Source organism: Ovis canadensis, chromosome 22, assembly GCF_042477335.2.
Source record: "Ovis canadensis isolate MfBH-ARS-UI-01 breed Bighorn chromosome 22, ARS-UI_OviCan_v2, whole genome shotgun sequence".
In the NCBI taxonomy this organism is placed as follows: domain Eukaryota; kingdom Metazoa; phylum Chordata; class Mammalia; order Artiodactyla; family Bovidae; genus Ovis; species Ovis canadensis.
This window is the reverse complement of record NC_091266.1, coordinates 60433895-60448910: the sequence shown is the minus strand read 5'-3', so window position 1 is coordinate 60448910 and position 15016 is coordinate 60433895. Positions and strand designations below refer to the sequence as shown.

Genomic DNA, 15016 nt, shown 5'->3' with positions numbered 1-15016 from the left:
TTAGCAAGCTATCACTCCGTATCAACTAAGAAACTGGAATTTACTATACAATTTACAGTTCTGGGGGGAAAACCTCCATGAGCTTAATGAGCAAAAAGTCCAGAAATTTCTGGTTTCCCTTAAAATTAGCATTTACATATCAGCATTATTCTACTCTTATTATTTAAGTAATTCTTTATCACAGACATTCAATAGCCTTAACATTATTTTCTAACTTACTAAACACCACCTTAATCTGCAATTGGATATTTAAGCCAAAAACTGTTCTGCCACTTTTCTTTGAAACCAGTTTCTCTTGGTTTGGTCTCCATGAAAATCTTTATCTCCAAACTGAATATGGCTACAATTAAAATTAACTTGAATCTTTTAAAAAAAAAAATCATACTACATATCTTTTCTGATTTAAACAGGATTCAACAACTAGCCTTACACTGAGGCATACAATTATCAAATTCAGACCACTGAGGTTTGTAATAAGGGTGATGTAAAACCATGGGGTGCAAGACTGAGGTTTTTTTAAGAGATGCTTTTATATACTGAGGTACAGAATGTGGACCTTATTTATACTGACATTCATTTAAATGGGTCTTTCAAGACAGACTATAAAATAGTTTTCCACTTTCTAACAATGAAAATACAAAGGAAAAATGGCACTACTTTGTTAAAATTATGTGAGTTCTAAATTTATAGAACAAAATCTGGCAAAATCAATTTTAATATATTTGATTCAATAAACACAAAATATTTCAATATGTAACGTGTACACGTGCACGCACACAGACTCTTGAAAATTCAGTGTGTGTTTTCCATTTAAAGCACATCTCAGTTCAGATTAGGCACAACATGTGGTATAACTGGTTAGCAAACCAGATCAGGCAGTTGCAGACTCTGCATTAGGTAGCTTTAATGTCTGGGCAACCATTCTCTATCAGAATGCCAGAATTCTTTTAGAGGGCGTGTATTAATCTTACTTGAGGATGTCTGCTTTTGTCCAGCAATTTAACACAATTCAGAAGCAGGGTTCGAACTGTCCCGTAGTGTTTCTTATTTTGATTCTTCTTCATCATCATGTTGCAAGCAACCCTAAAAGGAGTTTACATCAACTTTACTGCCCATTCATCATTTTCTCAAGACTCAAGCCTAGGCATGCTCTTCTTTCCTTCCAGCAGAATAAGGACATAAGAAACAACAAAACATTGCGTTTTACACCCCTGCTCTTTTCCCTTTCCCTATTTATTTTGCGACAGTATATAGATGTATATACATACACATTTTTTAAACTATGAAAATCTAAAAGGTATTTAAAACCTTGGCATAGATAGTGAGGCCATACACCTAAAACTTTTAAATAAGGCTGCTACTTCATCTTAACTTCTTAAAGCACTCACTTATATAAAAGAATAGCCACTGGCATTGTGAATGGATTTTGGTATTTGTCTTCAGTTTCTTCACAAAGAGTAGTGAGATCATAGAGCTTCACTATATCACTGCCACTTGCTGGGAAGAAAACAAAACAAAAAAACAAATAAACCTCATTTTACAGTTGCCACTCAAATCAATGATTACTCATTCAACATTAGCTTACCTTTAAATAGCCAATAGGTATGTCCTTCCTTGGTACAATTAGATTTCAAAAATGATAAAATATTTTGTGCAATGTCTTTTATGACTTTAGTAGAAAAATTAGAGTTTTCCAAATTGGGAATTTCTTCTGTCTTTATCATTTCATACTTCTATAAAACAAAGACAAGACAGTTTGAGAAAACCTGCACAGCAACACTTCTCTTATAAAAAGAGACCACATATACAAACCCTGCAATTAGAGACCTACACAGCATGAGAGTTTAAGGCACTGGTTTTCGGTCTTTTCTCTGCTCTGATACTCTGAAGGAATCTGACCCATCCTTGCCAGCAATGTGGTGGTTTACCACAGGAATAATTCTTAAGGGAGAGTCATCACCATACTTTGAACCACAGACTTAGGCACATCTCATTTCTGTTCCAACCACAGAATAAGTTACACCGTACACTTTCTTCCTTTCTGCCCTCATGGTTTTCAACTGGGAAGGTGATAAATCAAGGCAGACTTCACCCAGTAAGCTTTCTCAAAATACGTTATTTTTGGCTTTTTGTTTTCCCAGACACCAGAGTCACCTGGGCAGGATTTCCAGCGTACACTGCTTTTCCTTTGAGCTCTGGACTATTCCTTTAAAGAAATGGATCACGGGGGTGGGGAGGGGTGGGGTGTGTGTGGAGGAAGCAGGAAAGAGGAAAGGCTGCAAAGCTATTACCATTACAATCTCTAAAGCGCCTCCTCATTTTTTTTCTTGCTAGTCTTCTGCTCACACTTCCCTAAACGCCTCTAAGCGTATTTTCTGAAGTACTCTAAGGCTAGAAACTGCAATTCGACCAGAAAACAGACCAGGTCGAAACAGAAGCGACCACACCCTTCTCTGGTCACCCAGGCTTCCATGTGTATGCTTCTAACCCTTCACCCACCCTTCCCTATTTGCTCTTTGCATGTTCTTATTTCCCATTAGATTGAATCGTTCTGAGTAGTGACCAATCTTATTGCTTTCCAAACTCCAACATTTCTGATGGGGACAAAGTCCCTCATAAATAGAAAACGCTCTATAACAATTTGCTATACAAGCTATCTACTTTATGCAATTGCTGCTGGTGCCTTTCCTCAACATGCTGCATTAAGTATTCATATCTGTATACTGAATAACTATACGATACTGAATAAACACCTTCACTGTTCAGATACTTTGAAGTAATTACTATGGGTGCTTGCCTTAAAATTATAGTTCTCCGGCTAAAAAAGGAGATTTTAGTATATTTATGACCTGCTCACAAATTACCTATAAATTAAACTCCTGTAACATCCAGAATTGACAGCACCAACTCAAATGTACTAGCAGTCTAATTTCAGTTTAGCCATCATTATCTTCCTTCCCAAAATACACCTTACTCAAGGGTGTTAAAACACTTTAGTGAGATACTTTCTGCCCCAATCTGTAGCTGAGAGGTTAGTTCAAAAGTCACATTGTATCAGGCTTACCTGTACAATCCCATTTACATGAAAACACATGACAAGCTCTGGCACGTTGCATATCAAGTTGTCCAACCAATAGTCAATCCCAGTTAGCACATTGATTGGTTTGTTGTTATCCCTAAAAACACATTTCTGGTGTTATTTGATTAATGAAGATGTTCCATTGCAAATCCTCTGAGGCTTACTGCCCTCGTTAGAATGTTTTAATCTGTTCTCCCTAGCTGGAGAATGCCATTTATGCTTCTCTTCTGATGAGACACGCATACGCAGCTCATGGGGTATGTCATCTTCCCATAAGCTTTGCCGGGACTCCTAATGGGTGTCCTAAGAGCTTTCAGGAGCAAAAGGAGGATCTATGACATAGATGGCTGGGAGCCTACTGCACGCTCCTCATACAACCTGAGGTGAAGACTGACCAGCGTACATCACAGTGCCCAAGGCAGGATTCACACAGGATGGACGACGTGAACACTTACAACTGGAACATTACAAAATGCTCACATGTAGTTAGCAGGAAGCCAGTAAACCACCTTCTTAACTAGTTAAATAAACTGCACTCTATCCTCACAAGTCGTAGATTCAGACCTAAGACTCAGTCAGTACCGCAGGTCTCTAACTCCACTACCGAAGACTAGAATGAAAAGCCAGCCACAGGGTTTTCAGCACTTGCTCAAACACTCCTGTACTGTGGCCATTTCAACTGGTGGAGGAAGGAGGGAAGTGAAAGAAAAAAACACTAGAAAGAAGAAAGGATGCCAAAATACGCAGGTGAAAGCAAATTGGAACACGATTCTAAAGGAACATAAGTCTAATTACCTGAGACGTAAGCTGACTGCTGGATATCGGCCACCTCCAAAGATAGGCATGTTGGAGCCAACTAACATGTGTATGTCTTCAAACGTCCATAAAATATTCCGAACAAAATCATTTTTAAGACCCTTTGATTTGAAATAAAATAGAAAGATTATATAATAAACAGGGGATCTGTAATCTCCCCCCATGATCCACAAAAAGACTAGAAGAAGGAAAAGACAAAGGAGAAAAGATAAATGAAGCTGCAGAGCCAGAAGATCACAGAGATGTTTAGGAAGACATTTTTAGGGCCAAGTGGATTCTTTCCCTATGAATTCCAATTTAAGACTAGCTCTTAGATGACGAAGTAGACTGGGGATGTGGTGTCTCGATTTGGACCCCACAGAGAGCATACCTGACTGTTCTCCCCGTCATTGAATAAAGGAGTCAGGTTTTGTTCTTTAGGCGCTGAGGCCACATGCCCCACTATGTATGAGGGTTCAAGAGGCTCAGTTCCCTGTGAAAAGTGCAAGGACAGGAGTGATTCTGCTGTCATAACTTCTTACAGATGGCCTACTGTTAAAGAGTATCACCCACACATCAAGGCATACAGCTCAAACCTGCTCTTGTAAATTACAGCTGATATGAATCATTACCTCTCCTCACGGGGTGCAGACTTCAGTTCCTAACTGTCAGTCACTATAATAAGCTAAACACATTCAGATCTTGCTCAAATCAAGACTGAAGATTTATTTTAAGCTTTCCAACCTTTTTTCTTCTTTTTTTGAGGTGAACTGGAACAGCACTGCTCTTTCAAAGCCTATTCCATCCCTACTGGATTAAAAATTTCCCAAGAAATCTCAGCCATATTTTTGTGACACTGGTCATCAGAACAGGCCTCAGTTTCACACATTCTAACGTGTTTTTCACAGAAGTCTAGTCTCTGGGTTACTTGGTGAAAAATTCCCAGAGTCAGATCTGCAAAACACTGTTTACAAGGATTTGCTTTTGGAGAATAACAATGCTTATTACCATAAAAGGCTCCTGAGAGGTCCTGCACTGGGAAAGCCTACATGACCTCTACAAAATCCATTACTCTCCAATTTATTTGATCTTGTGACACTTTTTATTCTTATTACAGATTATTCTTATAATTATTCGTATTATTATCTGTGGAATATATTTTGGAAAACACATAGGAAGAGGAACCTTTGACACAGTAAGCACAGTCCACTGATTTTCCAACCATCAGGGCAGCTGCCATTAAAAACCATTAAGAAACATTAAGCCAAGACGAGCAAGCATGTGTGTGTGCGTGTGAGCACGTATGCGTGTTGCTTATTCCTATCTGTGTGCTAATAAGCTTAGCACCCGTTTTCTGAGGTAAGCAGTGGGAGATCTCCAGTGCTTTTGCATGTCTTCTTCACAGAGGTCCTTAAAGAATTTCAAACATGTACTGTATTGTTTATTTATACAGACAAGTTATCGACCTATGGATCCGTTCCCAAAATTATATTTGCCATGTATTGCTTTAGTGGGATTTATAGGTTCTAGGTTATAATGTTCTTAATAAAAGTTTGGCTCCAAGGCCAGACCCGAGAATTATTTAAACTCTATTATTGCTTAACATGGGCCTCAAACTTGCCGATTTAGTCTTGGGAGCAAGGATTCATGAAGTTTAGAGATTTATATATGTCACAGAAAGCATTCTGTAAAAGATTATTTGTAGGCAGGGTAGCTCTGCTTAGGGATATGCCATTGCCCAGACAACTTGACTGCTCATAGGGCCCTTCTAAATGTGTGGAATATACAGACACAGTGGAGTACTGCTGCGAGGACAGGCCTCTGATCAGTAAGACCAGAGTTTAAACCCTAGCTTGAACTTCACCAGCTGTGTGCCCACAGACAAACATCTACTTTTTATGAGCTTTATTTACTTATTTGTAAAATGATACCATCAACATAATACATATGGAGCTAAAGGGATGAAAAATACACACACCATACATGGCATAAAGTACGTGGCATCAGAAGCATTAAATAGAGTCCAGGCCATTTCTTTCACAGGCAAGTCTATAGATTCTCAAAAGCCTCCAAAGTTTTTCAAAGTGACCTTTGAAGGACAGGATGGTACGGGGAGACGGGCAGCAGGAGACTGGAATTTTCATTATGTGGCCTTTTTATAATGTGTGTGTTTTGCAGTCAAGCAATACTAAATAATTTTTTAAAAACTCCTTCAGTAAAGTATAATCACATATTTTGCTGTTGGCCAACTGTTGGCTAAGTCATGTCTAACTCTTTGCGAGCCCATGGACTATAGCTCACCAGACTCCTCAGTCCTCCACTATCTCCTGGAGTTTGCTTAAATTCATGTCTACTAAGTCAGTGATGCTGTCTAACCATATAATCAAATACAGAAAAGCACATCAATTATACAGAATACAGTATAATGACTAATTATAAAACAAATTATCCATGTAACCACCACCCAAGTCATGACATAGAACCCTGCCAGCACCCAGCACCCATGTCCCTTCTCATTTCTATGTTAATAACTTCCCTACCTCCTGGGTTATCACTATGTGGACTTGGATGCTAATTACTCCCTTACTCTTCCTTACAGTTTTCCCAACTCTGGAAAAAAATTAAGTTCACTACACAGTTCAGTGAGGCATCTCTATCTGGAAACCTACCAAACTAAAACAGGTTAAAGGTATTTTGTCTCCTATGACCTTATAGTTTGCAAGGATAGAAATAATCTAATAATGAACATTCAGTGTGAGAGCACACAGTCAGAGGAGAAATGCAATTTACCAAGTTACCTCAAGCTTGTCAATTTTCTTAAAAAATAAACATGCACCATTTACATCTATGGAGTTAGTTGACAGACACAATAAGGACAAAAACAAATGAACAATAAGAAGAAACCAAGAATATAAGAGATCACAGTCCATTCTCTCTTCTTTCTAAAAGCTTTATAACATTAATGTAGGTTAAGTCTTAGCAACTCCACTGAGAAAATGTGCAGAGCTATTTCAGGACTAATAAATCCGACTGAAAGTTAAGGTAGAAGGCTAGTATTTAAATTACAAACAGGCCTGTGAGTCTCAATATCTGAAAGGCACTTAATATTTTCAGTTTAAATACACCATATCTCCTTATGACTATGAGATAAATCAGTATTGATAAACATATTAATAAGCTATTTTAAATGTGGTAAAACTTTTAAAAATATCTTTGAATTATTTCTCGAAAAAAAAAAACCTGACCTAGACATCCATAATAACCCCTGTAAATTCCATACTGAAAACCTAAAAAAGGACTTTTTGTACCTGTGAAGACATAAATTGATAGAATATTTTTCATTCCTATTTGTCTATTTTTTATTGACAGGATAATTGGCTTTGTCTCCTTAAATGATTTTGCTGAATTAGCATCTAAGCAATGTCTAACCTGACTGGAAGCACTGGGGTCTTCAGAGACTGAGGAAGGCATTTCAAAGGGGGCGGGCCACGAAGCCCCATCTGAATCATTGGTCTGATCAGAGCTGGACGACTCCTGCTGTTCTGCGGCAGACGGGACAGGCTGAGCAGCTCCATCACCATTGATACTGGCCAAATCAGAAGCAAAAAAACACCACATTGTTACTTAACTTTATGTAACAGCCCACCAGTTTTAAAAAACTAGATTCTATAACCAAGCATAAATCTCATTAAAAAAAGGAATACAGGACAAATGTCAACAATAACGGTAGCCAAACTTAAATTACCTTTACTGGCTTCAAATTAAGTTTTATATCAGAATTTCATTTTTTCTCTTCAAATAAAAATAAACAAATAGCTAAGTACCTGTAATACAAAAACTTCGAAAGAATAGCCTTCTGATACCAGTGTTCTTTGCTTTTTTTCTTCCTCTGCCATTTCTGATCAATAAGTCTTTGATAAAACTCTTTTAACCATGTCCAATCACCAGTCTGATAACATAAGAAACTGATAATTAGTGCCTGGGGTAAGTCCCACTATGCACAAAGCATTAAAATTATCTGTGTGTTTATAAGCTACAAGGGAGCAGGGCTGTGATTCTCAAGACCTTGCCCAGTGGCTACCACATACGGATTGAACTGAACTGTGATCTTTACAAATGGGAAAACATTTACTATAGATGTCAGTTTAAATCACTTCTTTTCCTTCATCAGAGCATTGCAAGGCTAGTCTTTTAAGAGTAGCCTATGGGAGTGAGTGGCAAGACCATGAACTATTTGCAATCAACAACTATTTGTAACAACAAGGTAAATACAGAAATGTAGAGTCAGCTTTCAGAAGCTGCATTATTACATTTTACAAAATAATGGTGACTTCCCTTGTAGTTCAGTTAGTAAAGAATCCACCTGCAATGCAGGAGACCCAGGTTCGATTCCTAGGTGCTGAAGCTCCCCTGGAGAAGGAAACGGCAGCCCACTCCAGTATCCTTGCCTGGAGAATCCTCATGGACAGAGGACCTGGCGGGCTACAGTCCATGAGGTCACAAGGGTCGGACACGACTTAGCCACTAAACCACCACCACAAAAACATGGTGCAGGACAACAGTCATTTACCACACATGGTTTGAGAAGCTCTGCTTAAAGAGAACCAATTAATTCTGACATAACTATATATTCAAAGGAATAATTTTTTAAACATTTTTCACATTTCCTGGCAGCAATGTTTCATGACAATCTCTTTAATACAGACATGCATGAAAGGATTTTTCAAAAATTAAACCAGTCCCTTAAACTTCATATTTTTCATAACTTTCTTCACTTCACCCTTTTACTTATAAGAATTCTGGCTACTGGTATCAATAAAATAAGTTTCTCTACTGTTCTCTTTTCTACCTTTTTCTTTATTAAAGCTTTTTAATCTTCAGTTAAACTTTCCATTTCTTGGTGGAAGCACTCAACCACGTTTTCACTTTGTCCTTTCTTTGAAACAAAATCACATTTCTAGTGCCCATAAGTTGTTATAACAGTGCTTTTTTGTTATTTCTCAAGAATTACCTGAGATGATCTCATAAAGAGTTCCTGGATATCTAACTCGTCTAACAAGAGAGTCCTTCCTATGCGGTGCACAGCCATGCTCACATGTGATTTGCTGTAGGGAATCTTCAGAAGCTTTTTTATGTTCTTAAAAAATACAAAAGGAAAAACAGTTTAGAAACACCTTTGCGGTATGATCTGGAATCTTTCAAATTTAACTTCACTCAGTTTTAAAGCATAATAAACCTTATTTCCTTTAAGTTCATACAAACTGTACCTTAAGGAGCTACCTACAAACACATGGAAGCCAGAGCTTAAAACCAGAATCACCTACACTAACCAGTCTCCCTGCGTTCATGTAAATGACAAAGATTTACTTTTACACGATGGAATTTCATAAAGTATATATAGGTCACACTGTTGTATTGACCCAAGCTTTTAGCATCTCAGAAAAAACCGGCCAACTAAGCATCAACAGATTTTACTACAAGTATCATATCTAATTCTCAACCAGCAACATTACATAACCCAATACTGTAACTGCTATCATCAAAATACAGCCATCAATACCAATGCCAGTATTTTGCGAGTTGTTCCCTCCTCTTTGAGGAATGATGCAGTAAACAGTGTTACTTTAATTAAAAACGTGTTCAATAATCAGACAGTTGTAGCTTATTTCATCAATAATTTTTCCAGGCTGAAGAAAAGAACAGGCTATAAATCCCCAGCACAAACATCCCAATTATAGTCACAAAGAGGACACTTACTTCAGAGTCAGAGACAACATCCACATCGTTTCCCACTGAATCAATAAAGTCGTATGCCATCCCAAAACTAACGGAGAAAACAAAGGCCACAAAAATCACATTCATGGTGGGGGAGGTGTTGTTATAACAGAATACTATATTTCAGCACTTCTTAGATACACATTTTCCACACTCTTAACATCTCTGAAAACAGCATGCCTATCACCATTACAGTTGGCTAGTTTTTCTTTCTTAGTGGTACATAAAATAATGGGATCACTTAACAGATACAGAAAATAAGACTTGTGGTTGCCATGAAGGAATGCAGTTGGGGAGGGAGATTGGAGTTTAGGATTAACAGATACAAACTATTATATACAGGATGGATAAACAAGGTCCTACTGTATAGCACAAGGGACTATATTCAATACTCTATGATAAACCATAATGGAAAAGAATGTGAAAAAGAATATACATATATGTATATATACATATAACTGAATCACTACTGTACACCAGAAAACAACACATTATAAGCCAACCAGACTTTTAAAAATTTTGTTAAAACAAATAAAAATAATGGGACAACTTAAAATCAATGGCATCTTAAGTTTGATACAAGACAATAATAAAACAGTAATAGAAGCAATAATAGAAAATATTTAGAATAAAAACAATTACAATCATTTTTATTTTTGTAGTCATGAAATCTAAAAAAAATATGCAATAGAAAACAGTCAGTCTGAGTTATTCTTTTTAGATGGGGAGATAAGACAGACAACAACAGAAACATTTATAAGGATTTTAGTCTCTGGGATCATGTTCCCAGTGATATATACACTAGTACCGTTTTTAAAAATGTATGAGAAAAAAATGCACACACCACCAATTCAACCAGAAGGAGAAAAAATAGCTCACTGAACACCAAACTTGTGCCAGGTACCACATGAGGCACATCTATAATCTGCAAGCATGGAAAGCAGCTGCCGTCACCATTTTTTAGTGAGGAGGTGGCAGAGTCAGAACACTTATATAGGACTGCCTCACTTCAAAGTATGCTGATGATTTACCACATGGGCTAGGCAAGCCCTTAACCTTTCCAAGTCTCACTTTTCTGCAGGAAAGTTAACAGCACCAAATTCAAAAGGCTGTTGACAGAATGAAACGAGATAAGCACAAAAAGTACTCAGCAGTGTCTGTACACTGTCAATATAATTATCAGCCAAATCACTTTATAACATTTAATTCTGCTTTATTAAGCCATTTTTCTAAAAGAAGACATGCGAATTATTTGCCATTTTTCTGCTAGTATAAAGAATGCTACATACAAGCAACATTTTGCAAACATAACTTTTACCTCTTGAGGCATCAGGATAACTTCCAAATCACTGGCACATAAGGTATTAATATATTTATGGCTCCTTCTGTATTTATGTGGAAATACTTTAGGCTCAATCACTGAGAGGGAAAAAGGGAACCCCCCACATTAAAAGGTCAATAAAAATATGGACATCAGTACATTCTTCTCTGTAAGACCCAGGTCTCTTTCTCAACCTTAAATACCACCAGCAGAATTTCCAGCAAGTGTCAAAATCAAGGGTATATATCTAAACATGCTGTGTTTTTACATCACTGTTGTTTCAGACCAGACAATCCACCACCATTTAATGGAAAATTTCACGGGACAGGTTAGGCAGTTTTAAGGGTTTCCCCCCTGAGACTCCATATTCACATAATCAAAAGGTATGAAAACTGGCTAAAATGAAACTAGCTACTTGAATTTTAGTGGTCAAAATTCATCTTTGTTAATAACATGATGCAGACTTGAAAGAAGCATATGCAATTGATATCTTCATATTTTAACAGAATCCTATTATTGTGAAAAAGCACAATGAAAGTCAAATATAATCTTTTTCTAAAGCGAAGTCTTGGCATGTTGATGAGCATTATAAATTACGCTGAAAAGCAAGTCTTAAGAGTTTTACGGTGGAGGGTTGAGGAACAGGTAAAAATGCCATTAATTAATATTTACCTGGAAAATGGCTTGCTTTTCCTACTGTTGCCAAGAATGGTAGTTCCTGCCGGTCCTAGCTTGGCACTCTCTCGTAACCAGTTGGCAGGTGGGAGTTTCAAGTCTGTTTTCTCTTCGAGGCGTGCGAATGCCGTCCGAGGAGGGGCAGAAGAGTATTTCACCACAGCTCGGCTCTTCACTTCATTGCCTCCGAGAAATAAAGCTGATCCCTGATTAACATGTTAAATGAAACTTTAATTTACATTACTAGGAATTTAAAAAAATCCCATCTTAATAATAATAATAAAAACCCTACCACATCAGGCTTACAAGAATATGCTACATGTAACTAGCAGCAGTTGATAAATGGGAGCATAAATTTGTACAATTTACTTAGCTCTTTTTCACATAATTTCAAAGAAAAAAGATGAGTCAAGGAGTATCATGGTTATGGTTATTAGCTAGGAAACAGGACAATCAAACTGTCTTTTAAAACATCCATAAGGGCAGAAGCAGAAACCAGGGAGTAAACAATACCCCAGTAACTAAACGCAAAACGTAATAAAACCTCAGTTCAATATTAAATGTATTTTAATTTCAATAGCATGCATCATTTAGGAAGTGGTTTGTGGTAATATTTGGGCCTTCTTCGTTTTTAAGTGTTTAGTAATTCACTGGTCAGTCTGTTACACAAATACTCTGAATGTCTAAATTCACAGCAAGGCAAGTTACCGGGGGATCTGCACAGATTTCACCCACATACCTCCAAGAAGGCTCAGGGTCTGAGTTAACTCTTCCAACCTTGTCTCACACAGTCCCTTTTCAGCCAGGCAAACAGTTTGCGCCCTTCAAATACTAGCTCAGTCCCATCTCAGTGAACGCACTCTCTGTCCCCCTCCAGCTCTGCAAGGCTGGGTCAGTTCTGGAGCCACTTGTGGTGTTGGAGAAGACTCTCAAGAGTCCCTTGGGACTGCAAGGAGATCGAACCAGTCCGTCCCAAAGGAAATCAGTTCTGAATACTCACTGGAAGGACTGATCCTGAAGCTGAAACTCCAATACTCTGGCCACCTGATGAGAAGAACTGACTCATTGGAAAAGACCCTGATGCTGGGAAAGACTGAAGGTGGGAGGAGAAGGGGATGACTGAGGATGAGATGGTTGGATGGCATCACCAACTCCATGGACATGAGTTTTGAGTAAACTCCGGGTGGTGGTGATGGATAGGGAGGCCTGGCGTGCTGCAGTCCATGGGATCGCAGAGTCGGACACGACTGAGCGACTGAACTTAACTGATTCCGACCTGCGCTCCTCCTCGAGAGAAGGGATCGTGTCAAACTCACCTGTGGGCTAGCATGGACTGGGAGGCCAGGGTCGCTTTTGACATACATGACTTGCCTGGTAAATACGAGAGTACCTGTCCACAGGCACACGGACTTTGTTCCCTCAGGGGCCCCGTCGGGGAAGCGTGGAGAAGGCTCCACCAGCCGCCGGGCACCATGACATCCCTCCCGGGCCGAGCCGACCCGCAGCCCCCCGCCGGAGCCCTGCAGGTCCCGCCCCCACGGAGGACTCACCTGTGCAGAAGGTTCCTCAGACTCCCCTTGGGACAGGAGGCTGAGCCCTCCCCGAGCAGCGGCCCCGGCCGGCGGAGCCTCGGCCCCGGCCTCCTTAGAGTCCGCCATCAGCTCGTTCCAGGGGAGGCCAGGCGAAGCTCGACCCGAGGAGCCGAGACGGATACCAGGGGCCCAGCGGCGCCGCCGCAGACAGCGGAGGGAGCGCTAGCGAGGCCCCGCACTTCCGGCCTCTGACAGGAAGAACGAGCGCGGACGCGTTCAAATCTCGCGAGCTTCGTGCCAGAGGCCCGGCCCCGCCTCCCCCGGTGGCGGCCACCTTCGCGGAGGCGGTAGGGGTGGGGGCGGGAACTGTAGTGCGCCTGCGCCTGTCAAAGGCTCTTCGGAAACTACGTCTCGCGGTAATCCGACTCCCAGGCTCCGCCCCTTGCACGCCGGTCCTCTTTGTTGGCAAACAGTCCTTGGGACTTGGGCTCGGGATAGAGTCGGGGTTTTCCCCGTCCCTCTCTGCGTTTGGGCGGAGGAAAGCTGCCGTAGGTGTAACCAGCGGCTCCTGTTACGTAAAGCAGTGTAGCGGTAGCCCTCTTCCCTCCCCAGCTTCCAGTGCGCCCCACCCCTCGGCTTCCCGGCGGGCTCTCAGGCCCAGGAAGGGAAAGACGTGCTCAGGTGAGGGGCCGTCCACAGAGTCAGGCCCTCCTGGACTCGGCGTCCTGCCGGCGCATCACAATGTGTGCATGGGCCTCGCGGGCCCGAGTGCAGGGAGAGGGGCGTAGAAGAGGCCCTCCGCCTTTGCTGAGGGGAGGAGATCGATTTCAGAGGAGGTGGCACCCCCCCCCCCACCCCTACCCCTGCCAAAGGTGCAGTTTGCTACTTAGTGACTTAGTGGAGCATTTACGGAGAGCCCCCTTATTTATCGCCCCCCAGGGATCTCAGTTAGGTTCAGTTGCTCAGTCGTGTCCGACTCTTTGCCACCCCGTGGACTGCAGCACGCCAGGCCTCCCTGTCCATCACCAACACCCGGAGCCTACTCAAACTCATGTCCATCCAATGGGTGATGCCATCCAACCATCTCATCCTCTGTCGTCCCCCTCTCCTCCCACCTTCAATCTTTCCCACCATCAAGGTCTTTTCCAGTGAGTCAGTTCTTCGCATCAGGTGGCCAAAGTATTGGGAGTTTCAGCCATCAGTCCTTCCAATGAGTATTCAGGACTGATTTCCTTTAGGATCTAGGGATTTAGCAAAGGGTATTGTAGTGGTTCAGGGCCTTCTCCAGCCTGAAAAGGCCCAGGAGACACCTGGGGTTTTAGTTGGCATGCAGATCCTGATTCAGTTGGTCTGGAAGGAGCCTGAGATTTGGAATCTCTACCAGACCCCAGGAGATAATGCCAGTCCCTTGAGCTGCAAAAAGGTGGAGAAACAGCAAAACCAAGTTAGCCTCTGAGCCAGCACTCAATATGGTGACGGTTTAGTCACTTTAGTCGTGTCTGACTCTGCGACCCCATGGACTGTAGCCTGCCAGGCTCCTGTGTCCATGGGATTCTCCAGGCGAGAACACTGGAGTGGGTTGCCGTTTCCTCCTCCAGGGAATCTTCCCAACCCAGAAATTGAACCCAGGTCTCCTAAATATTCTTGCCTGGAAAATCCCATGGGCGGAGGAGTCTGGTAGGGTGCAGTCCATGGGGTCGGGAAGAGTCCTACACGACTGAGCGACTTCACTTTTCACTTTCATGCATTGGAGAAGGAAATGGCAACCCATTCCAGTGTTCTTGCCTGGAGAATCCCAGGGATGGGGGAGCCTGGTGGGCTGCCGTCTGTGGGGTCACA

General features: G+C 41.1%; 1 protein-coding gene across 4 annotated transcripts in view; it reads right to left on the bottom strand.

Annotated features, from left to right (window-relative positions):
- Window positions 1-13462, bottom strand: part of EDRF1 (erythroid differentiation regulatory factor 1) — a 32914-nt gene extending 19452 nt beyond the window's left edge. For 2 of the 4 annotated variants that reach the window (XM_069566846.1, XM_069566847.1), the window contains exons 1-12: window positions 13196-13462; window positions 11643-11851; window positions 9632-9698; window positions 8886-9011; window positions 7699-7823; window positions 7304-7460; window positions 4266-4367; window positions 3875-3996; window positions 3065-3176; window positions 1586-1733; window positions 1389-1497; window positions 972-1083 (exon numbers count right to left, since the gene is read on the bottom strand). In XM_069566846.1, coding sequence (XP_069422947.1) covers window positions 972-1083; window positions 1389-1497; window positions 1586-1733; window positions 3065-3176; window positions 3875-3996; window positions 4266-4367; window positions 7304-7460; window positions 7699-7823; window positions 8886-9011; window positions 9632-9698; window positions 11643-11851; window positions 13196-13303 — 1497 coding nt within the window. In that variant the 5' untranslated portion in view covers window positions 13304-13462. The remainder of the gene's footprint in view (window positions 1-971; window positions 1084-1388; window positions 1498-1585; window positions 1734-3064; window positions 3177-3874; window positions 3997-4265; window positions 4368-7303; window positions 7461-7698; window positions 7824-8885; window positions 9012-9631; window positions 9699-11642; window positions 11852-13195) is intronic. The other 2 variants (XM_069566848.1, XM_069566849.1) reach the window with 1 other exon arrangement.
- Between the last annotated feature and the right edge of the window lie 1554 nt (window positions 13463-15016).